This window comes from Primulina tabacum, chromosome 12 (assembly GCF_025594145.1).
Source record: "Primulina tabacum isolate GXHZ01 chromosome 12, ASM2559414v2, whole genome shotgun sequence".
In the NCBI taxonomy this organism is placed as follows: domain Eukaryota; kingdom Viridiplantae; phylum Streptophyta; class Magnoliopsida; order Lamiales; family Gesneriaceae; genus Primulina; species Primulina tabacum.
This window is the reverse complement of record NC_134561.1, coordinates 25851293-25875591: the sequence shown is the minus strand read 5'-3', so window position 1 is coordinate 25875591 and position 24299 is coordinate 25851293. Positions and strand designations below refer to the sequence as shown.

At 41.2% G+C, this 24299-nt stretch overlaps 2 protein-coding genes across 2 annotated transcripts; one reads left to right on the top strand and one right to left on the bottom strand.

Moving 5' to 3' along the window:
* Positions 1 to 22459: 22459 nt before the first annotated feature.
* LOC142520294 (uncharacterized) lies at positions 22460 to 23278 on the bottom strand. The gene has a single exon (XM_075623297.1). The coding sequence runs from the start codon at positions 23276 to 23278 to the stop codon at positions 22460 to 22462; it is 819 nt and encodes a 272-aa protein (XP_075479412.1).
* A 194-nt stretch (positions 23279 to 23472) lies between these two features.
* On the top strand, positions 23473 to 23805 carry LOC142520293 (uncharacterized). Its single transcript, XM_075623296.1, has one exon. It carries the CDS (start codon positions 23473 to 23475, stop codon positions 23803 to 23805), a length of 333 nt encoding a protein of 110 aa, XP_075479411.1.
* The last annotated feature ends 494 nt before the right edge of the window (positions 23806 to 24299 follow it).

The following is a 24299-nucleotide window of genomic DNA, read 5'->3' as shown; positions in this document are numbered from 1 at the left end:
TTCAATTTCAAAAGTATTAGAAAAATCAGGCAAAACAAGTAAAGGTGCAGTAATTAATTTTTGTTTAATAAAATTAAAAGACTTCTCTTGCTACTCGCCCCAATGGAATGGAACGTTCTTCTTAATCACCGCCGTCATCGGTGCCGCCAGTGTGCTAAAATCTTTTACAAACCTCCTATAGAAGCTTGCAAGACCATGAAAGCTTCGAACTTGACTAACATTAGCAGGTGTTGGCCAATCTCGAATAGCACTTACCTTGTCCTCATCTACTTGTATCCCCTGCGAACTTACCACAAAATCAAGAAAGACGAGTTTGCTTGTACAAAAATCACATTTCTTTAAATTAGCATACAAATTTTCAGCCCTTAGTGTGATTAGCACAATTCTCAAATGATTAACATGCTCATCCAAGTCTTTGCTATATACTAGGATATCATCAAAGTAAACAACAATAAATTTTCCTATGTATGCACGCAAGACATGGTTCATTAACCTCATAAAGGTGCTAGGAGCGTTAGTTAAGCCAAAAGGCATGACCATCCACTCATATAACCCGTACTTGGTTTTAAAAGCCGTTTTCCACTCATCACCTTCTCTCATCCTAATTTGGTGATATCCACTTTTCAAATCAATCTTGCTAAAAATACAAGCACCATGCAACTAATCTAACATATCATCTAGTCTAGGTATGGGATGCCTATACTTAATGGTTATGTTATTGATTGCCCTACAATATACACACATACGCCATGAGCCATCTTTCTTAGGAACTAATAAAACTGGTACAGCAAAAGGAGACATGGACTCACGCACGAAACCCGTATCTAATAATTCACTTACCTGCCGTTGAAGCTCCTTGGTCTCCTCCGGATTGCTTCTATACGCTGGACGATTTGGTAATGCACTTCTGGGCACAAAATCAATTTGGTGCTCAATCCCCCTCAATGGTGGTATTCCTTGAGGTAGCTCCTCCGGAAATATATCACCAAACTCCTGCAAAAGGAAAACAACAATGCTCGGAAGATTTCCGGCTATATCACTTGTGTTAAAGAGAATCTCTTTGTAAAGAATCAACACAAGTGTATCATGTGTGTGCAGCAATTGTTTCATGTCAGTCTTTTGGACCATATATATTTTCTTTTTGGTCTCTTTCCTCTCATTTTCTTTTTCCTCATTTTTCTTTTGCATGGCTATCTCAATTTTTTTATCACTTTTGTTTTTAGCCATTTCATTTTTCTTTTCAAAGGCCATCTCATTTTTTAATTCACTCTTTCTTTCGGCCTCATCTCTCTTATTTTTTTTCAATTGGTCCTCCAACACTTGTTTTGGGGACAAAGGAAGTAAAACAATGGGTTCTTTCTTGAGTACAAAAGAATATTTATTTCTAAACCCATCATGTGTCACTTGCTTATCATATTGCCATGGTCTTCCTAACAAAATATGACAAGCATGCATTGGTACCACATCACACAATACCTCATCAACATACTTCCCAATCGAAAATGCAACCAAAACTTGTTTGTTCACCTTCACTTCAGCACAGTCGTTCAACCACTGTAGCCTATATGGTTGAGGATGTTTCAAAGTAGGCAAGCTCAATTTTTCAACCATCTCAAGACTAGCAACATTGGTACAACTTCCTCCATCTATAATAACGTTGCAAACTTTGCCACTGACAAAACATCTAGTATGGAACAAGTTTTCCCGCTGATTCGTCTCCTCTTCTTTGACTTGGGCACTCATGATACGCCTAGTCACTAATGCCTCACCCACAACTGCTTCATATCCCTCATCAGGATCCTCTAATGCAGGCATCTCATCTTCATCCTCTCCATCATCTCCCTCACTATGAGATTCATACTCCCCAAAATTATTCAACACCATCACCCTTTTATTGGGACATTGGCTAGCAATATGTCCAATTCCTTGACACCTAAAACATTTAATATCTCTAGAACGATTAATAGGAGTTTCAGGTTTACCTTGCATTCCCTGCTTAGGCACCTCCTGTTTAATGTCAACTTTGGGCTTGACCACTACCTTGCTTTCTTCACGTTTAACAACGTTGGAACGTCAAGGTGTTGATGTATTCCCAGTTTGTGTGGTACGACCAACTCCCTCTCCTTTTGAGTTGTTGCTCCACTTTTATTGCCATTTGCACCATTTCATCTAGATCCAAGTAATGTCTAAGCTCCACTAGGTCTTGAATTTCCCCGTTCAAACCACACAGAAAACGAGCCATAGTAGCCTCACTATCCTCATCTATGTTTGCTCTAATCATGACTACTTCCAATTCTTTATAGTAGTCCTCAACACTCTTCACACCTTGTCTCAAAGTTTGTAACTTCTTAAACATTTCTCTATAGTAGTGATTTGGTACAAACCTCTTCCTCATTACGCTTTTCATCTCCGCCCAAGTTTCTATAGGCCTCTCATTGCATCTTCTCTTAGTGGTCACTAATTGATCCCACCAAATAAGTGCATAATCAACAAATTCAACCACGGCCAACCTAACCTTCTTTTGTTCGGAATAATGGTGACAATCAAACACAAATTCAACTCCCTTTTCCCATTCTAAATAAGCCTCTGGTTCCGACTTACCATGGAACGACGGAATTTTCATCTTAATGCTACCTATGTTATTATCTTCCTTATTCCCATAATCGTACCTACCACGTAAGGCTTCTCTTCTTCCCCTACCAAATCCTCTACCTCTTCCGCTTCTACCCCAATTCTCGTTTTGGCTCTCCTCTTCTCCTTCCAAATCATAATCATTCTCTTCTTCATCCACTCTACCCAAACCTTTAGGCTTAGATTTATTTTCAATCGTACTAACTTCAAGCCTATCCAACCTCTCATATAAAGGATCCAACTCGGCCCTCAACATTCTACTAAAATGCCCAAATAACGCCTCCATTTGAACCTTAGATAACCCTTGGTTCGAACTCTCTCCTACTTCCCTCTCCATTTTAATTTCAGATTTTGTACCTGCAATAAAATGTTAGTAGAAATAAAAGATTTTCCTCACCCAAATTCTCACGATCACTCCAAAGAAATAACACTCGCACTCAAATGTTTTTCACTAGAATTTGATAGTTCTCTCAAAGGTGTGCTCAATCTTTTTATATATATTATTATTATTTTTTTTAATCAAACTAACAAGATTCAACTTGTGAACACTTGCAACTGTTTCACATGGATTGCACAAAAACAAGAACGACAGAATAACACAGAACAAATTTTTCGGGAATTCTGGATTATCAAAAGATGATAGAAATAACGCAGATCTTAAAATAGAACAAAGGATAACACAAAACTTGAAACAGAACAAATTTTTGTTTTTGTTTTTGGTAGATATGACAATAGAAACAAAAGGATACCACAGATCTGAAAACAGAATGAAATTTGAGACAGATCTGAAAAATAGCAACAACGATACTTACTTTAATTCAATGAGCCAAAGCTCTGATACCAAATGATACGAATCCTCGTACGAATGAAAGGCAAGCACGAATATAGAAATTGCACCCTCAATTCAATAACAAACAAGGAACGATTATGTTGTCCCGATCTTTTGAAACAAGTAACTATTTTGTGATATTCACCTCTAAGCGATTATAACTTAGCAACAAATATCAACAATAAAACAATTGAATTTCAAACGAACCTTCAAAGAACTTGTTTTGACAATCCGTGCGAAGAACAATCGACAAACGCCACAAAGATGAAAATCTTTGATAAGTTTGATTTGGTTTTCTTCTTGTGAAGAACAAAGCTAAAAGCTTTGAAAATTGAGAGAACTCAATGTATTTGATATCAATCTTCAATCCTTCTCGTTTTTGGTCATTACAATGCATTATATAATTAATAAAACCCATAAAAAGTAGTGTAGAAAGCATTAAAGAAGATAACTAGCAACTTTGACACGGAAGTTGACAATAGACCGCGGGTGCGCTGCATATTGGACCGCGGGTGCGGTGCCGCTTCGGCGAAGTTCGGATGCAAAGGACCGCGGGTACGCTCGCCTTCCGCGGGTGCGCTTGCCTTCGGACCGCGGGTGCGGTATAGCTTCGGCAATATTCTCTTAAATTTGATTATTATGGACCGCGGGTGCAGTCCCTGAACTGGCGCGGGTGCGCTCCACCTTCGGCAATTGCACTTGAATAACATCCCAAAAACCTCCAATATTATTCCCATGATTCTCAACCTCCTCGAATTTAGACATCCAACTTGTAGGACTTCCTTGATAGCTCATCATGAGTCCTTGAAGTGCATCTTTAAACTTCTTACTTCGTCCCCTCGTTACAGGTCCTTCGGGCAACTCCAACGACTCCCATGCTTTCTTTGGTGCTTGATCAACCACGTTTGCATCATTCGGCTAATATTTTCAAAAACTTTCAAACACGAAATATTTTTCGGGAGTGTGTTTGGATTTAATGAGACAACTTTTAAGCTCGTTGGACTTAAAACTCTTTTAATCTTTTAATTAAACCATTTAGGATCATTAGTTATTTGATTAATAATTAATTAAAGAGTCATAGCTAATGAACTGAATTCAATTAAAAAGAAAATGTATACGTATATGATGACATGAGATGACATGATTTAATACGATATGATTTTACACGACACGTTTACTTATATGATAACATGAGATGACATGTTTTGACACGTATATGATGATATGAGATGACATGATTTGACACGATATGATTTTACACGACATGTTTACAAATATGATGACATGAAGTTCATGAAAGATATGTTGAGTATGATATTTTTCACTGCTGTGTGCTATGTATATGTACTTGTTATTCCTGGTACAGGCGTGTTGAGTCTTTAGACTCACTAGGCGTGTGTGATGCAGGTGAGCTTAATGTTGAGGAGACTGGAGGTGTCGAACTCTGAATAGGCAGACCTGGTGCGGAGACACAACCCGAGGACCACATGTTTTCCACATTACGAATTATGAGATTGAGAGGAGATGAATATTTTCATACGTTGATAATTTTAAGATTTTTACTCGTTTATGCTTACGTATGATTTTGGATGAGTTTGGTTATTTTAAAATGCGCTATTTTTACTGAAAAATATTTAAGATCATTATTTTTAAATGTTATATTTTTCTATTAAGATTTTTACTCCTTTACGTTTACGTTTGATGTTGGTCATTTTAAACTGTGATATTTTTATTGTAAAATAAAGACGATTATTTTAAATGATATTTGGAAAATGTGAGCTTTATAAAAAAAATATTTCCGCACTTTTAAAACGAGTAGACGTTACAGTTTGGAAGTCGGTAGGCGCAACCGAGGACCTCTCCACCCGGTGACTTACGACCGGTTTATGATTATGTATGGGTACGGACATCCAGTCCAAGGGCTGTGATTGATCTCTACCGCCCAGTATACTGTGGTTTAGTCTGACAGGCGCTCACGTTATGTTATGGGCCACTTGCTTAGAAACATTATCTCTACCAGAAAAATTATGATATGTTATGACAAAGCTCTATTGAGCAAAGCTTTTACGTATGATTTTCAGATATGCACGTAGTTATAATTATTCATGATACGATTTTCACCGTACGCTTTACGATACTTTATTTTTACGTTGCATGCGATTTTATGATATAAAAAAAAATATTTCCGCACTTTTAAAACTATTAAAGATTTTTAAATTTGCACTTCACGCTGGAACGAAGAACGGAGATGGAGAAATTTTAAAGAAAATTATTTTTATTACAAGATTAATTTTTATTAATTAATATAAGATGTTTTAAAGTTATTTTTCAAAAATTGGGATTTATTGGGTATTTTTATCCACAAGATTTTAATTTTTAACGGTGCGTAAATTTTATCAAATCGGGGGACTTTTTGAGGGTTCGGCTAATATTTTCAAAAACTTTCCAACACGAAATATTTTTCGGGAGTGTGTTTGGATTTAATGAGACGACTTTTAAGCTCATTGGACTTAAAACTCTTTTAATATTTTAATTAAACCATTTAGGGTCATTAGTTATTTGATTAATAATTAATTAAAGATTATAATTGCTACCCTACAACCATTATCACCCACCACCACCTGCCGAAACCCCATTTATATTTTAGTACTCTCGGTTTCAAAGAAATACACCAGCTGAAGGCCACGGTTGTTGGCTTGTTCTTGCATCCAAGGCTATCCGGCGTCTCCTCCGTCTCGTTTTCGTTCATCAACTATCTAAGGCATGCCATGTACTTTTATTGCTGCATCATACATGCTAAATACTTTTTGATTTATGTGTTATTTGCATAGATATTTCGATCCAACACATAGCATGGTAAGGCTTCGGTTTTGTTCAAATCTTTGCATTTCTCTTCACCAACTCATTTTTCTTCGTATGCTGTGCAAGGGGCTGCGGGTTTTGGTTGTTAAGGGGCTGAATATGGTGTCATGATATTGTTTTGGAGATTAAATTCGTTGCTGATGGTTACAGGATGAAGGGCCGAGAGGTGGTGTTCTTGGGTGGTAAGAATTTCGAGAGGTATGGTGCAAGGTAGAGTAGACTCGGCTGAAAAGGGGGCGATACAAGGCTTAAACCAGGACATGTGGGGTCTGAGTCATGGCTGAGGATGGCTCGAACACTGCTGGAGCCACCCATGAAACCGATCGAGCGTGGGTTAGGAGGATCGGCCGTGAGCTGTGGTTCTTGGAGTCAAGGGAGTGATCGCGATCTCTAGCGTGCATGGGGCTGGTTTCGTGGTTTTGGTAGGTTCATTAGGGTCTGATCTTGGTCCCTAGTAGGTTGGTTAGTGGCTGGTGTGAGCTGGTGCGAGCCGAGGAGCGCTAGGATGCGAGTGGTGCCATTTCGGGTTTGAGAAAAAGAAGTTGCATTTTTCCAGAAACTTTCCAGCAACTATATGGGACTGGTTTCGTGGGTTTAGGGGCCTGAATTGTTGGGTTTTAGGAATTTTAAGAGTTTATGAGGTGTGGTAAAAAGTTGGGAATAATTTGGTTAAATTTCGAGTCGATTCGGGATAAAACCGGGACCCCGGTCTAAGTTTTGAAACAATTCGGTTAAGTTGTAAAATGGGCTCGATTTTACGTCTAGAGATGCTTTTAAAAATGTTTTGAGACATTTTAAGGAGTTTGGTAAGCTTCGGATCAAAATAATGAGTTTTGGAATTATTCGGGATTTAATCGTCGCATGAAACGTTAATTGAAGGATTAATTGAAACGCCTAGATTTATGCTTAATAAAATTATGAAAATATACTTAAGCTCAAATAATTATTAGAAGTCTAAGTTTTTAATTTGGGAATTTTTTGCTAAGGTTTGGTTTAATTCTGGATTAAAGCGGATTAATATGTTATATTTAAAGATTAATTTAAAATTCATCGATTTAAGCCAAATAAAAATATGAGAAAGTTCATGTAGGCTTAAATAATTATTTGGGACATGTTAGAGTCAATGAAATTAAGAAAATGTCAAAGAAGTGGAATTTTACGTCTAGGGGAAAAACGGTAATTTTTGGGTTTCCAGGGGCAAAATGGTCATTTTGCATCCGGGTGAGATTTTGATCCTGGCAGCGCCCTGAGCACATTTCTATCATGTTTTTAAATGTTTAAGCATCATGTTTATGATTTTTACGCAATTATGATAAATACGGTGCATGCTTGGTTTAAAGGAAAAATTACGTATATGCATGATTTTATTAAGTGATTAATATGATGACACGTTTTGAAGGAAGTGATTTAGTTGTGACTAATATGATGACATGATGATATGATTGGAGATATCGTGAGGGAAAAGGCCCCAGAGGGAGCCCGTTTACGGGAGAAGGCCCCAGAGGGAGCCCGACGATCGTATTTCCATTGACATGATATGATGATATGATAGGCCAAGGCCCAGTTGACGGGTGAGAGTGTCGCTGGTGTCCCCGTCGCCCAGTACTGTGGTTACACGTAGATGGATCCATCGACTGACATGATGACATGATGATACGAAAGTCACAGCTAATGAACTGAATTCAATTAAAAAGAAAATGTATACGTATATGATGACATGAGATGACATGATTTAATACGATATGATTTTACACGACACGTTTACTTATATGATAACATGAGATGACATGTTTTGACACCTATATGATGATATGAGATGACATGATTTGACACGATATGATTTTACACGACATGTTTACAAATATGATGACATGAAATTCATGAAAGATATGTTAAGTATGATATTTTTCACTGCTGTGCGCTATGTATATGTACTTGTTATTCCTGGTAAGGCGTGTTGAGTCTTTAGACTCACTAGGCGTGTGTGATGCAGGTGAGCTTAATGTTGAGGAGACTGGAGGTGTCGAACTCTGAATAGGCAGACCTGGTGCGGAGACACAACCCGAGGACCACATGTTTACCACATTACGAATTATGAGATTGAGAGGAGATGAATATTTTCATACGTTGATAATTTTAAGATTTTTGCTCGTTTATGCTTACGTATGATTTTTGATGAAATTGGTTATTTTAAAATGCGCTATTTTTACTGACAAATATTTAAGATCATTTTTTTAAATGTTATATTTTTCTATTAATATTTTTACTCCTTTACGTTTACGATTGATGTTGGTCATTTTAAACTGTGATATTTTTATTGTAAAATAAAGACGATTATTTTAAATGATATTTGGAAAATGTGAGCATTATAAAAAAAATATTTCCGCACTTTTAAAACGAGTAGACGTTACAGTTTGGAAGTCGGTAGGCGCAACCGAGGACCACTCCACCCGGTGACTTACGACCGGTTTATGATTATGTATGGGTACGGACATCCAGTCCAAGGGCTGTGATTGATCTCTACCGCCCAGTATACTGTGGTTTAGTCTGATCAGGCGCTCACGTTATGTTATGGGCCACTTGCTTAGAAACATTATCTCTACCAGAAAAATTATGATATGTTATGACAAAGCTCTATTGAGCAAAGCTTTTACGTATGATTTTCAGATATGCACGTAGTTATAATTATTCATGATACGATTTTCACCGTACGCTTTACGATACTTTATTTTTACGTTGCATGCGATTTTATGATATATTTACTTGTTATTCACGATATATACATGTTGAGTCTTTAGACTCACTAAACTTGATTGTTGTAGGTATTGATGAGGTCGAGACCGCGGGCGGAGACTAGTGAGCGATCTTGGGACAGCAGTAGTAAACCCGAGGACCTCATGATTTAATTTATGCACCTTTTATCATTCAAACTCGATTTTAACATGTTGGATTATTTTTAAATTTTTGTTTGAAATACAATGTTGACTTCCGCTGTTATTTTAAAGTTAAAATTATTTACATGTTTATTTTATAAATTGGGCAAGTTATTTATTTATTTAGAAAAAAATTTAATAATTCTGCAAAATTATGAATACGAAATATGGGCCTTTACAGTTGGTATCAGAGCCTATGATCTTGTAAAAGGTTGTACTACTACTGCTCTCGAAAAGCTCATGAAGTCACGTCTTCGGTCTGTAAGTTTTACGATTACGCATTTATTTTAAAGCCTGAAATATTTTTACATCATGATTGCATGAAAGATTTTATGTCAAGATTACGATTATGCATTATTTATGTAAATAAATAAAAAAAATAGTGGAATTATTCATGTTGGTTACGTATGGGTTATAATTATGGAACAGAATCCCTCCTAGACGCATTATTGATTGCACGGGAGGTGATGAGCATCGTCATGAAGACGAGGAGAAAGATTTATCACCACCCCCTCCACCAGACATGAATGCCCAGATGCTAGCTGGGATGACTCAGTTCTTCGCACAGTTTGCGGGGAACAATGCAGTAGGAGCCAGACAGACGGGCCGGAGGCTATCTATGAGCGGTTCATGAAGATGCGACCGAAGGAGTTCTTAGGGACGTCCGATCCTATGGCTGCCGAGGTCTGGATTAAGTCCCTTGAGGTTATTTTCGAGTTCATGGGGCTCGAAGATGGAGATAGGGTTCGTGGTGCGACTTATCTGTTCGGAGGAGACGCTCGCCTATGGTGGGAAGGAGCATCAGTGGCTTTGGATTTGACTACTTTGAGCTGGGCGCGCTTCACAGAGGTATTCTACTCTAAATATTTTACTGAAGAAGTGCGTTCGAGGTTGACCACGGAGTTCATGACCCTGAGGCAGGGAGACTTGACTGTTACGGAGTTCATCCGTAAGTTCGAGAGGGGATGTCATTTTGTACCCCTAATTTCTAATGATGCTGGAGCTAAATTGAGGCATTTTTTGAATGGTCTGCGGCCGATCATACGCCGTGATGTTAGGGTGGCTGGCCCTACTACCTATGATGTTGCTGTTTCCAGAGCTCTAGCGGCAGAGCAAAATTATAATGATATTGAGCTTGATCGCCAGGGTAAATGATCATTTTAGGCACCACACCCCCCTCCCCAGCATCAGAATAAGAGACCTTTCCACGGTCCACCCAGGAACAGAGGGCAGCAGCAGCAACAGCAGGGACGGGCAGTCCGGAGGACAGTGGAGTATCCAGTCTGTGCCAAGTGCTCACGTCGTCATGCTGGTACTTGTATGTATGGTTCGGGAAAGTGTTACAAATGTGGTAATACCGACCACATATTGAAGAATTGCCCTCAGAAGAATATCTGCCTACCCAAGGCAGAGTTTTTGCTCTCCATGCTGCGGAGACTAACCCGGAGACGATGCTCATGACAGGTATCCTAAATCTTTAAGTTGTATTTGAAGTTTAATGTTTTGGGTTAAGATTTTGAACTTAGAAGTATGATAGGATTACATGTTCTAATCAGTGTTATTTACGGAATTTAGGTTAGAAGAACTTTGACCTTTGCATGTCTATAAGCATAGTTCTTGTAAAACTATTGGGTTTAGCATAATATTCCAATCTTTCAGGGAGAATCTTTATAGCCGGTTCAGCTACGAAAGCCTTGATAGATTCAGGGGCTACTCATTCGTTCATTTCAGAAACCTTTGCAAATACTCTCAAGATCAAATCAATTGGGCTAGACATAGCGTATTCCGTAGCATTGCCTTCTGGAGAGGAGATGACAGCTACTAATGTGATCCGAGATATAGACCTTGAACTTCATGGTAATCTTGTGTATGCGGATCTTATCGTTCTGCCGATGCCAGAATTTTATATCATTCTAGGGATGGACTGGCTATTGAGGAACAGAGTTTTGATTAACTTCCAGCGGAGATCTGTTCTAGTCCGACCGCCTGGGATGGAACAACTCTTATTCGAGCCAGACAGGTATTTTAATTTACTGCGTATGATATCTTGCGTCCAGGCTAAGAAACTCATGCATCGAAGGTGCCGAGCATTTTTAGCTACTCTTGTATCTGTTCCCGAGAAGCCCAAGCAGTCAGCATCCGATGTTCCTATTGTCCGGGACTTTCTAGACGTTTTTCCTGATGACGTCTCTGGTTTACCACCTGTGTGAGAGGTGGAATTTTCTATTGAGCTTATGCCAGGTACCACACCGATATCGAAAGCACCATACCGATTAGCACCGACAGAAATGGCAGAACTCAAGAAACAGATTCAGGAACTTCTTGACAAGGAGTTCATTCACCCGAGCTTTCCGCCATGGGGTGCGCCAGTCTTATTTTTGAAAAATAAGGATGGTACGATAAGGCTCTGCATTGATTACCGGGAATTGAACAGAGTTACAGTGAAGAACAAATACCCACTCCCGAGGATTGAAGATTTATTTGATCAGTTACAGGGAGCTTCAGTATTCTCCAAGATTGATCTGCGTTCTGGTTATCATCAGCTGAGAGTGAAAGACGCCAATATTCTCAAGACTGTTTTCAGGACTCGTTATGGCCACTTCGAGTTTCTTGTGATGCCGTTCGGTTTGACGAATGCGCTAGCGATCTTCATGGATCTCATGAATCGCGTATTTCAGCCATATCTTGATCAGTTCGTGATAGTATTCATAGACGATATTCTTGTCTACTCAAAGAATCAAGAGGATCACAGCAGACATTTGACCACTGTTGCGACTTTGATTGTTGCACTCCCAAGAGCAGGTTGTCCACAAGTAGTATAATTTGGTGAGTCCGAATATCGTATCCACAGGGAAGCTAAGGTAAAGCTTATGAATTCCCTCAAGCTTTCTTCATAATAGACTTTGAGTTGTAAAAGATTTACATATCCGAATTTCGATCCGAGATAAGATTCTTGCTTCTCTCATCAAGGCCTTCGAAAGGGTATACATTTTATTACTTTTCAGCATGTTTCGAAGTTTACATATTGGGGAAATTCTGATATGCTTGTAATTATGTGTTCTTGAAATCATGGACATCATAGAAACGTAAACGGATCGAGAAAATGATACCATATGTGATTGTTATGAATTCCAGCATATGTTGAGTTAAGAATATGCAGATTTTGAGAGTATGATGTGTATATGGTGTTGCTTATTCATTGTGAGAGTTGATTATTGTTGTTGAATTGATCGGTATCGAGAAATTACGCCGTTATGCCGTCAAATGTATCAAGATTGATTATTGATTCATACATATGTTGAATTGAGTTGTGGATTGATATTGGACATCTCAACATTGCCATTTCAGATTGATATAGACAAACTTTGACAGATATAGACTTCGATCTCGACAAAGATTGTACGACAGAATGTATAATTCATGTGAATTCGGGAAGACTCAAATGAGATTCGATTTGAGTTTCCCAAAATCACATACTTGTTGTGTTTGTACTTTATATTGATTTATATATATGTACTGAGATAGGAGAGTCATTGGTAGATACGCCAATTTTCTAAACGTTCGGTGATATCAAAGCATAGGGGAAGATTCACTCCGATTGTAGAATTCGATATAGACATGACCGAAGTTTAGGAATAAGATATAACGCCATCCCGATTGGGAGAGTAGGTGGGAGACCTGTTACATCTTATTCACACCGGGATCCCTAGAATTAGATATGAATTGAGTCAAAGATATGAGTTTGAATTACATTGCTTGACTTATTCTGATTATGTTTTATAGTCTATAAGATGTATTGTTGTTGATTACATCCATGATAGTATGTTCATGATTTATATTGTGAATATGCATGTATACATGTTTTATACTGGGATTTGTTCTCACCGGAGTTTCCGGCTGTTGTTGTGTCTGTATGTGTGCATAACGACAGGTGGGACAGGATCTGGGTCGCGACAAAGATGAGAGATCGAGATAGCGTGGAGATTATGGGCATAGAAGAAGACTACTAGTGGTTTCTTACTAGACATGTACTACGTGTGGTGTGTAGTTAGTATTGAACACTAGTTTGTATACCTTTGAAATGAAACAAGACATATATTTATGTTTGTTGAAATAAAAGAGAGAAAGTTATTGTGCTTGATTTATATACATTTGATTTAATGTTAAAAGCAAAATTTTGACCCACATTTTCTAGCAAATATCCAATTAATCCCAAAAAGAATTGAATTAGAGCCCGGTCCCCACAACAGGTGGTATCAGAGCGATAGATCCTTCAGACTGAGATAGAGTAGAATGAGAGGGGTAGATTGAATTTTCTTCCTTGCTTTTGTGGTGCTAGCATGATTTATTGCTTTCCCTATTACATGTTGTCTCGTTATTTGAGTTGATTTTTTCAGCATTTATTCGCAAAGACTGAATCAGAACCGATTCTGAATCAGAGGTATATGATCAGAGGAGGGCTGAGACAGATTGTATAGATTGTGTATTAATCTGTTTGATATTCAGAAATACCGCCTCGACGAGTACCGCAACCAGCAGCAGGTCGGGTACCAGAACAGGGTAGTACATCCAATGATCCGATGGATGTGACTGCTACACCGATGGAAACTTTGTTGAAAAGGTTTCAGTCGTTTCGACCACCGACACTGAAGGGCACAGAAAATTCAGTTGAGTGTGAAAGTTGGCTCGATGATATAGAGATGTTATTTGAATCTCTTGACTACCCCGACGAGCGAAGAGTGAAATTGGTTGGACATCAACTGCAAGAAGTAGCAAAGAACTGGTGGTTGACTACGAAAAGAGCATTGGAGCACCGTGGCACGCAGATTACTTGGAAGGTGTTCAAGACTGAGTTTTATCAGCGATTTTTCCCCGTGTCCTACCGAAAAGACAAAGGTGCTGAATTTGCCAATTTGAGACAGGGACAGCTGAACATTGAGGAGTATGTTTCTAAGTTCTCTGCATTGCTCCGATTTGCTCCTCATGTCGCAGAAAATGACGAAGCCGTTGCGGATCAGTTTATCAATGGCCTGAATCCAGAAATCTTTACCTTGGTGAATACCGGTAGGCCCAATAATTTTGCTGAAGCATTGAACCGTGCCAAGGGGGCAGAAGCTGGATTGCTTAGGCAACGAAACACTTCCTATGTCGCTCCTAATCCGAGACCGCCACAACCTTCAGTTCAACCCCCTCCCAGATTTGAGAGCAGTGGTAGCAGCAGCGGAAGAAAAGATCAGCTGAAAGCAAAGGGAAAAAAGTTCAAGAGAACAAGGAGCAGTTCGTCGAGCTGCAGTGGGTCACGACAGAGAGGTCCTGGCCAGAGTACAGAGTATACAGGTGTGTATTGCAGTTCTTTTGGAGGTTGACATGCCACCGAGCAGTGTTAGGGTGTGATGGGCAGATGTAACATATGTAGGCAGCAGGTACATTTCGCCAAAGTCTGTCCACGGAAAGGTTCACAGAGATTTCAGGGTGCAGGGTCATCTGCATCAGTAGCTCAGCCTGAGATTTCAGGGTGCAGGGTCATCTGCATCAGTAGCTCAGCACTGACAGAGGAGCAGGCCGAAGATGCACCGGACGATGTGATCGCAGGTAACTGTTTTCTTTGCGGTTATCCTGCCTATGTTTTGATAGATACAAGTGCATCTCATACATTCATATCAGAACGTTTTGCATTATTACATTCATTGCCTGTCGAAGCATTATCTACTGTGATGCGATCCCGCCCACGAGATCTTTGATTTGTCCCGATCTTTGAAACAAGTAATTGATAGGTGTGAAAATCGCCTCTAGATCACGCGGTCTAGCAACAATTCATCAACGATAGAAACAATCTCGTTCAAGAGAACCTCCAAAGAACCCGTCCTTGGCAACCCTCGTGATATTCGATTGAAAAACGCCACAAAAGATAAATCTTTTGATAAGTTTGATTTGATACGACGCAAAAGTTATAACGAAACTTAAGCTTGTTTTGAGAGAATTCTCAAAGAAAAGTTTTATATAAACTCAATTAATGACTCAAAAGTTGTTTACAATGATAGATTTTCGTCTATATATTGATACCAAATCAAAAGATATGAAATCTAGTTACCAAAATAATTAAAACTCTAATTCAGGAACAAATTCTCGCCAACACGTATAGGACACGGACCCCGTGTAGGCCTCCGGGTAAGGGTCCGTGTATGCTCGGCAAAATTACTCTCTGGGAAAACAATAGACGCGGACCCCATGTACAGGTCCGTGCTCGGGTCCGTGTAAACTCTGGAATTTTTCATCCTCGGCTGTAAAGGACACGGACCCCGTGTCCAGGTCCGTGTACACGTCTAGTCTCGGCCGTCTCTAACAATGCTTGAATGATAATCCTTTGGCTTCCGAACTCACTCCCATGCATCACGAACCTTTCGGCACTTTGCTCCTTGCCCGTGAGCCCTCCTTGATTGATCATAAGTCCCTGCAACGCTACCATGATCGCATCATCCTCCCCTTCTTGAAAAGGATTTGTCCTCAAATCTTTGATACCTACACAAAAACGAAGCAAGTTAATAATAACAAGAATTGTATGACTAATATGCTTACCTTTAAACTCAAGTTTGTAGGTGCTATCGTCCACACGCGACATCAACGTTTCGATCCCTAACTCCATGGCAGCATTCACCATCAACTCATCAACATCAACATATACCAGGTAACAAATGACATAAAATGATAAAATACTGTTAAGTATCACAAAAATCAAGTTCCTCCCCTTCTTAGAACTAGTCAACACCAAAGCAAGTATCATACAAATGTAAGTATATTGCTTACTAGGATTAAGAATTGAGTCATGCATGTCATAAAATCCTAGTCTATTGGCTATCTTCATACATGCAAGACCCTCGTCACAACACCATTCGACATACCTCTTCATATGTAACCAACACATATAATTATGAATTATATCAATGATGAAATCACAACAATACTCCTCAATGGCGAGTAATTCATAAAATGAACATAACATGAACAATTTAATCTCCTTAAAATTATATTCATCATGTACATAAAAATTCTTATATTCACTCATCATCTTTCCAAATACATCATCAAACAAGTATGAATCATGCAAATAGGACACACTAGATGTACTACCCATGTAAGCATTTAACACATCACAAAGATTTGAATATAATGCATATAATCCATTGTCATAACAAAGACTTCAATTTGACAACTTTTGAAAAATCACAATCACTAACATTATTTAAATTTGAAGCATGTGGTTCCTCACTAATATCAAACCCATAAAATCTAAAAATAAAAGTTAAATCCAAATCACATCTCTTATACTTCACAAGTGAAAATTTCCCATCAAACCCATGAAAACTAAAACTCACATAATCAATAGGGGGAAATAGCTCATACCTCATAGTTTTTGCATTAACTATTTTTACCTCTCCTCGATTGATATGTGGATCAACCCATTGACCCCATCCATCCTCGACATTCACTTGCCTCCTTATCTTGACATCACCGTAATCCTGCAAAGAAGAATTAATACTGCTCGGGGTTGAACCGGCTATATCATCACTAGGTATATAAATCTCATCTTTGTACAAAGGTACTTGGAGAGATTTATACAAAATTAAATCACTCTCATCCTCACTCTTTTCACTCTTTTGGGCCTTAAAATTATTTTTCTTTTCTTTTTCTTTTTCTTTTTCTTTGGCCTCTTTTTCTTTTTCTTTTCTTTCTATGGCAATCTCACTCTTTTGATCACTTATTCTTTCGGCCATTTTAAATTCTTTTTCACTCTCACAATTAAATTGCAGTTGATCATCAGTAATTACAATTGAAATAGATGGATCAATAAAGGTACATGATGAATCATAACATGCGTGCATCAAATTATTACTACTTTTTTCTTTCTCCTCCATAGCACACACATTAGAAGCAAATCCACCATCTAAGAATTCACCCTCCACAGCACAACATTCTATGCTCAAGTCAGAAATAAGTGGAGTACCAACCTCCTCAATTCTCTCAACCTCCACTTTAGGTTCAACAACAATGCTCACTTCAACTCCACATTCGACTGCATCCTTGGATTCACATTCGACTCTAGACTCCAGTACATTCACCACCTCCTTTGTACATTGGCTAATATCATGTCCAAACTCTAGACACCAAATACATTGAATATCATAAGTACTAACATTTGAAATTTTAGATGTACCTTGATACCCATGCTTCAAAAGCATCTTCGGTCTAGTCATGTGACCTTCTTCTCTTCCCTCGACCTTCGTGCGGATGTCAAGAATTCCTTCCACGAGTCAATTCCCAGCCTACCACTCGATTTGCACCTCCTATCATCACGATCCAAATGCAATGCTCTATCCCCACCAAATCTACTACCTCGTCTCTTCTCATTAGCACTACCCTCAAGCCTATCCAACCTTTCATGTAAAGGTTTAAGCTCCTTCTCCCATATTCTATCAATCCCCCTTAACATTGTTTGAAATTGAAGATCGTCAACCATTATACCTGCAAGAAAAGGTTAGTATAAAACAATAAAAGAATAAATTTTCCTCACCACAAATTCTCACTAGTCACTCCAATGAAAATTCTCTCGCACTCGTCTTTTTCCCTCACCACAAAACCTCACAAATCACTCCAATGAAAATTCACTTCACTCAAATATGTTCACTCAAGTGAGAATTCTCAAGGGGGCGCTTAAGTCTCGTGGCTTCCACGTATCAAACTTATGAGATCAATCCCGTGACGCTTGAAATTCGACTCACTTAGATCACACAAGAACAAGCAACTCTGGAAATTGACTAGAATGCGACTAAATGACAAGGACAAACTTAACGCTAAATATAAGCGCTAAAATTCCAACAAACACCCGAGTCAAATATATATATATTGATACCCCATGGAAGACAGGCCCATCAAGGGCCCCATTATCCTTGGCCCATCCCTAGCCCAAGTGGAAAACAAGCCCACCAAGGGCCCAGGTATTCTCTTAAAAATACCAGGTTTGAGTGTTCAGTAGATTCATTCACTATATTGTTTTCAGCAGCGCCCTTAGCTGCTCCCCCCATATATCCTCAGTCTCTGACTTGAGCGTCGGAGGGGCTACGCCAGGATACCCTCCTGGCCCCCTCCTAACGGTCTTATTTGTGATTTCAGGCCCAGGGTAATTTTAAAGCCCGTGTCTTGATTAGTGACGCTTGCGTGGATCGGACCCTAAACTTCTCATGAGTATCACTTGGCGCCGTCTGTGGGAATCTTTGAGTTGAGACGTAGAGATGGTGGGGAGGAGAGGGAGTGGAAGAGCCACCTCAGCATCATCGCGTCTTCGGAGGGTACCCGAACCATCTCGCGCTGAGGCGGGACAGGAACAACCGCATCTTGAGACGAGACATGAACAACCTCATCAAGAGGCTAGAACTGAGCAGCCCATCCACGAGACGAGGGTCGAGCAAACCCGTCCCAATGATAATGTGTGAAACTTGACCCTGGAACAGCTGGGCCAATTTATCACCCGAACAGTGGATGAGGCCATGAAGACGAATCAAGAGTCTATGTTTGTAGAGAAACAGGCCGCCCATCAGGAGCGCGAGGAAAATGTTGAGGTCCATCATAGCAGGGTTGAAGAGACGCAATTCCTCCAGAGTGGGTAGATTAGTGAGATGGGAGAGATGTGGAAAGAGATAAGGAGGTTGAGGGAGCAGGTGGGAAGCAGGGCGCCGGTACCCAAGAGAGGAAGCCCTTTTTCACTAGCCATCTTGGAGGAAGGGCTTCCTCCGAATTTCCGACAATCAAACGTTGGAGAGTATGACGGACATACAGACCCTGAGGAACACTTGGGGAGATTTGAGAATGTGGCTCTGTTGCACCAATATTCGGACGGAGTCAGGTGCCGGGTGTTTCTGGGCACGTTGGTGAGGTCAGCCCAGCAATGGTTTAATATCCTGCAGCCCAACTCCATACAGTCGTTCGAGGATTTCTCTGCAGCCTTCTTGCACCGATTTGCCAGCAGCAAGAGGCATCAAAAGAACTATTTGATTCTGTTTGTGATGAAACAGCAAGAGGATGAAACGTTGCGGGATTTTGTCCAGCGCTTCAACACTGCAGGGCTAGAAATACCAGCGGCTACCCCTGACATCATGATAAGTGCCTTTACACAAGGACTAAGGGGAGGAGAGTTTTTTAAGTCGTTGGTCAAGAAGCCTCCATTGAGCTACGATGATTTGTTGGCTCGATTTGAGAAATTTGTAAACTTGGAGGATGCTCAACGATACAGGAGGATGGAAAACCGGCCCGGAGGAAGTAGGGTGGAGGGAGCCGAGAGAGGTGGAAAGAAGAGGGGTGCAGGGGAAAGAGATGAGGACAGAACCAAAGGTAGATGACAATTCTCATCACATGTTCCTCTGAATAGGAGTCGGGATAAGGTGATGGAGGTGAGAGAGTCGGGGGAGAGGGGGGAGAAGTCGCAGAGGGTTGAGAGTAGTGCTCGACCTCTGCCGCGGGGTAGACAAGAAGGGTCCTCCTCCGTGAGTGAGCTGAGATCTCGCCCGTCTTCTAGGCGGGGTCGAGGCCCTCCATGGATACATCCGAGGATCGAAGAGCCGAGGAGAGAGGGTCGAGGTCAGGATGTCCCTCGGGAGCCCGCTGAACCGAGGAGGAGAACGAATGAGGATAATCACCTGACGAGAAGAATGATTCATATGATATTGGGGGGTGCTATTGATGGGGATTCCGAGCGAGTGCGGAAGGCGCATGGGAGGAGGTTGGAGAATTTTGAAATATCGAGGAGTGCGAACTTACCCCATGATCCTGTCATCAGTTTTGGGCCAGAGGATCTCCGAGGCATTGTGGCTCCTCATAACGATGCCTTGGTGGTGACGGCCACCGTTGCCAATTACGATGTGGCACGAATCTTTATTGATAATGGAAGCTTTGTTAATATCCTGTTCAAGAGTACTCTGGATCAGATGAAGGTGGAAGGATTTGAGTTTGAGACAATCTCCACTCCTCTATATGGGTTCGCAAGACATGCCATCCCGCCGCGGGTCAAATTGTCCTTCCTTTATCTTTTGGGCATGAGCCTCGGCGGGTAACCAAGATGACGACATTTACTGTGGTAGACACTCCATCCACTTACAATGGAATTCTGGGGCGACCAGCCCTAAAGGATTTCAGAGCTGTAGCGTCCACGTATCATCAGAAGTTGAAGTTTCCTGTGGGGAGGGAGGTTGGAGTCTTATGTGGGGACCAGAAAGTCGCTCGTCGGTGTTATGAGGGGATAGTGAAAGAAGAGGGGAAGGGGGCACGTGTGGAGGTCAATATGATTAGAAGGGGGCGAAGCGGGTTGCCCGTGGTAAGGAGGGAGGTTCATGAGGTGATGGATGAGAAGCCGGAGATCGTGACATTGGGGCCTGACAAGAAAACTCTAAGAATAGCCCCTGACCTTGACCAAGAGGTAAGGGAAAAACTTATTACTTGTTTACAAGCTAATCTCAACAAGTTCACTTGGTCAGCCCAAGAGCTCACAGGGACGAGTTCAGATGTAGCAGAACATCGGTCAAACATCTTACCGAATTCTCGTCCCGTGAAACAGAAGAAAAGACACTTCGGGCCCGAGAAAGATATAGTTATAAAAAAGGAAGTGGGAGAGTTGCTCAATGCTGGGCACATTCGAGAGGTACAATTTCCTACTTGGCTCTCGAATTTCGTTCTTGTTCCGAAAAGTTCAGGAAAATGGAGGATGTGTGTGGACTTCAGAGATCTCAACAAGGCATGTCCTAAAGATTGTTATCCCTTGCCGCGGATAGATCAGTTGGTGGACTCCACAGCCGGACACCAGTATTTGTGCATGCTGGACGCTTATCAGGGGTACCATCAAATCCCCTTAGCCTTGGAGGATCAAGATAAAGTAAGTTTCATCACCTCTGAAGGAACTTTCTGTTACGTGGTCATGCCCTTCGGACTAAAAAATGCCGGAGCCACGTATCAGCGGTTGATGGATAAAGTCTTTTCTAAGCAGGTGGGGAGGAATGTGGAAGTGTATGTGGATGACATCACGGTGAAGTCTAAGGATTCAGCCCTGCTCATACCTGACTTAGTGGAGACCTTTTCCACCCTCAGGTCCTATGGGCTGAAGTTGAACCCTCAGAAGTGTATATTTGGGGTGAAGAGTGGGAAGTTTCTGGGTTATATGGTGACGGAGAGGGGAATTGAGGCTAACCCTGAGAAAGTTCAAGCTATCCAAAATATGGTCTCTCCTCAGGGGCCCAAAGATGTTCAGCAGTTGGCAGGAAGGATTGCTGCGCTGGCACGTTTTATCTCGAGATCCGCCCATAGAAGTTTACCTTTTTTCCGGACCCTGCGAAAGGCGAAAAAATTTGAGTGGGGGCCGGATTGCGAGAAGGCTTTCACAGAACTGAAGGAGTACCTTGCCGAGCTTCCTGTTCTAGCCAAACCGGCGGCGGGGGAGCCTTTGTGGGTATATTTATCTGCCACTGAAGGGGCCGTGAGTTCGGTCCTTGTCAAGCTTGATGGATCAGTTCAACAGCCGGTGTACTATGTTTCGCATGCACTCAAGGGGGCAGAGATCCGATACTCGGGGTTGGAAAAATTGGCTTTGGCGTTGGTAATGACAGCCAGACGCTTGAGGCCTTACTTCTTATCTCATCCGATTGTGGTGCTCACTAACAGTCCATTAGGCAGAATTCTCACTCATTCTGATTTGTCCGGCCGCCTGGTTAAGTGGACTACGGAGTTGGGAGAATATGACATCCAGTATGAGCCGAGAACAGCTATTAAAGCACAAGCGTTAGCCGATTTTCTGGCTGAGACTGTACATCTAGAGAATGAGGACCCTTGGAAGGTGTATGTGGATGGTTCCTCGTCGAAGGACGGAAGTACCCGATCTCAGCCGGGAGCACTGCTTCGTTACCGTAGACCAAACTGAAAGGAGTTTCTTTGGTTCCCTCTCTCGGAGTGGTTCGGTTTGCCCATAAGACATTTGGTAGCTCATCCACCCAATTGCCTTTGGCTTTGCCCAGTCGAACTTTCAGACCCTGTACCAGCGTCCGATTAGTCACCTCCACCTGGCCATTACTCTGCGGGTAAGCTACAGAGGTAAAGACTTGTTGGATCTTCATCTCTTTACACCAAGCTTCGATTTTGGCCCCTTGGAACTGTCTCCCATTATCGGATATCAGCCTCCTAGGTACCCCGTACACCTGCATACTATACTCTTCCACAAGAATTTCAGGACGTCGTTCTCAGTGATTCTGGCCAAAGGCTCTGCTTCCACCCACTTTGAAAAATAATCAACTGCTACCAGTAGGAATTTTTTCTGAGCAGGAGCTATAGGAAAAGATCCCACGATATCCATTCCCCACTGGTCAAAGGGACAGGCGGCCGTGACAGCCTTCATCATCGCGGCCGGCCGCTGATTCAACCGCGCAAGACGTTGACAACTATCACAAGACATTACCAACTCTTGAGCATCATGCAGCACTGAGGGCCAAGAATAACCGGCGTGCAGTACTTTTCTTGCTAATGCATAAGCCCCTAAATGATTTCCACAACACCCCTCGTGAACTTCTCGGAGCACATAATCAGCCTTTTTGTAATTTAAGCACCGAAGAAGTGGCCCTGCAAAAGACGTTCTAAACAACACGTCCCCAACCATTACATAACGCGAGCATTTCATCTTCAACTTACGAACTTCACGAGGGTTATCAGGAAGCTTTCCCTCTTTCAGGTAATCAATTATGTCAGTCCTCCAATCCTCTTCTTCATGCTCAACCGCAGGTGAACTCGTGTGAGGTGTGAGCTCAACCTGAAATACCACATCTCCAGTCTTCCAACTTCCCATCGTTCCAGCCATTTTGGCTAGAGTGTCTACCTTTTTATTTTCTTTCCTGGGAATCTGTTCAAATGTAATCTCTGTGAATTTCTCTCTGATTCTGTCCACTTCTCGAGCATACTCAATAAGCTTCTCATCTTTCACATCATATATCCCCTTCATCTGTTGCGCTACCAACTGTGAGTCAGAAAAAATAAGTACCCGGGTAGCTCCCACATTTATGGCTGCTCGAAGTCCTGCCAACACAACCTCATACTCTGCCTCATTATTGGATGCTCGAAAGTCCAACCTTACAGCCAACTTCACTTCTTCCCCAGCTGGTGTAATCAGTACTACTCCCACCCTTGGCAAGGGTGATGTTTTATGACGAGGACAATGGGGCGAGACGTGCTACTGACCTTGATCTTTTGGAAGGAAAGAGGGAGGCTGCCAGCATTCAATTGGAAGCTTATAAGAACCACATTGCACAGTCTTATAATCGGAGAGTCGTGCAAAGAAACTTTCAGGTGGGTGATTTGGTCCTGAGGAAGGTGCCAGAAGAGCAGAGGAGAAAATTGGACCCAAAGTGGGAGGGTCCCTTCAAGGTGGTCGAGAGGTTGAGCTCTGGAGCCTATTACTTAGAGAATGCGCAAGGCAAAGCTTTGAAGAGGCTTTGGAATGCTTATCACCTTAGGAAGTATTATTCTTGATTCTGTCATTGATGTATTTTATTTCCTGAATTTTCTTGTGTAATCCATCGGAATTCAATAAAATCAAGTTCTTCCTTTTAGTTCATTAATGCTGTGGTATCGTGAGAGTGATAGAATGATTTTATTTTCCTACTAAGATATCGCCTAGTAGAGGAGCAGCGTGAAAAATTTTATTTTCCTACTAAGGCATCAGTTAGTAGAGGAGCAACGTGAAAAGTTTTATTTTCCTACTAAGGCGTCGCCTAGTAGAGGAGCAGAGTGAGGAAGAAAAAATTTCTATTTTCCTACTAAGGCATCGCCTAGTAGAGGAGCAGAGGGTGGAGGTGGTACATTTTTATTTTCCTGCTAAGGTATGAACTAGCAGAGGAGTTAGAGGGTGATGGTGTTGATTTCTATTTTCCTGCTAAGGCATCGCCTAGTAGAGGAGTAGAGGGTGATGGTGTTAATTTCTATTTTCCTACTAAGGCATCGCCTAGCAGAGGAGTTAGAGGGGG

Excerpts from the sequence above, each read along its gene's own strand:
- LOC142520294 (XM_075623297.1), bottom strand. The coding sequence starts at position 23,278 with ATGAAGGGGATATATGATGTGAAAGATGAGAAGCTTATTGAGTATGCT.
- LOC142520293 (XM_075623296.1), top strand. The coding sequence starts at position 23,473 with ATGTTTTATGACGAGGACAATGGGGCGAGACGTGCTACTGACCTTGAT.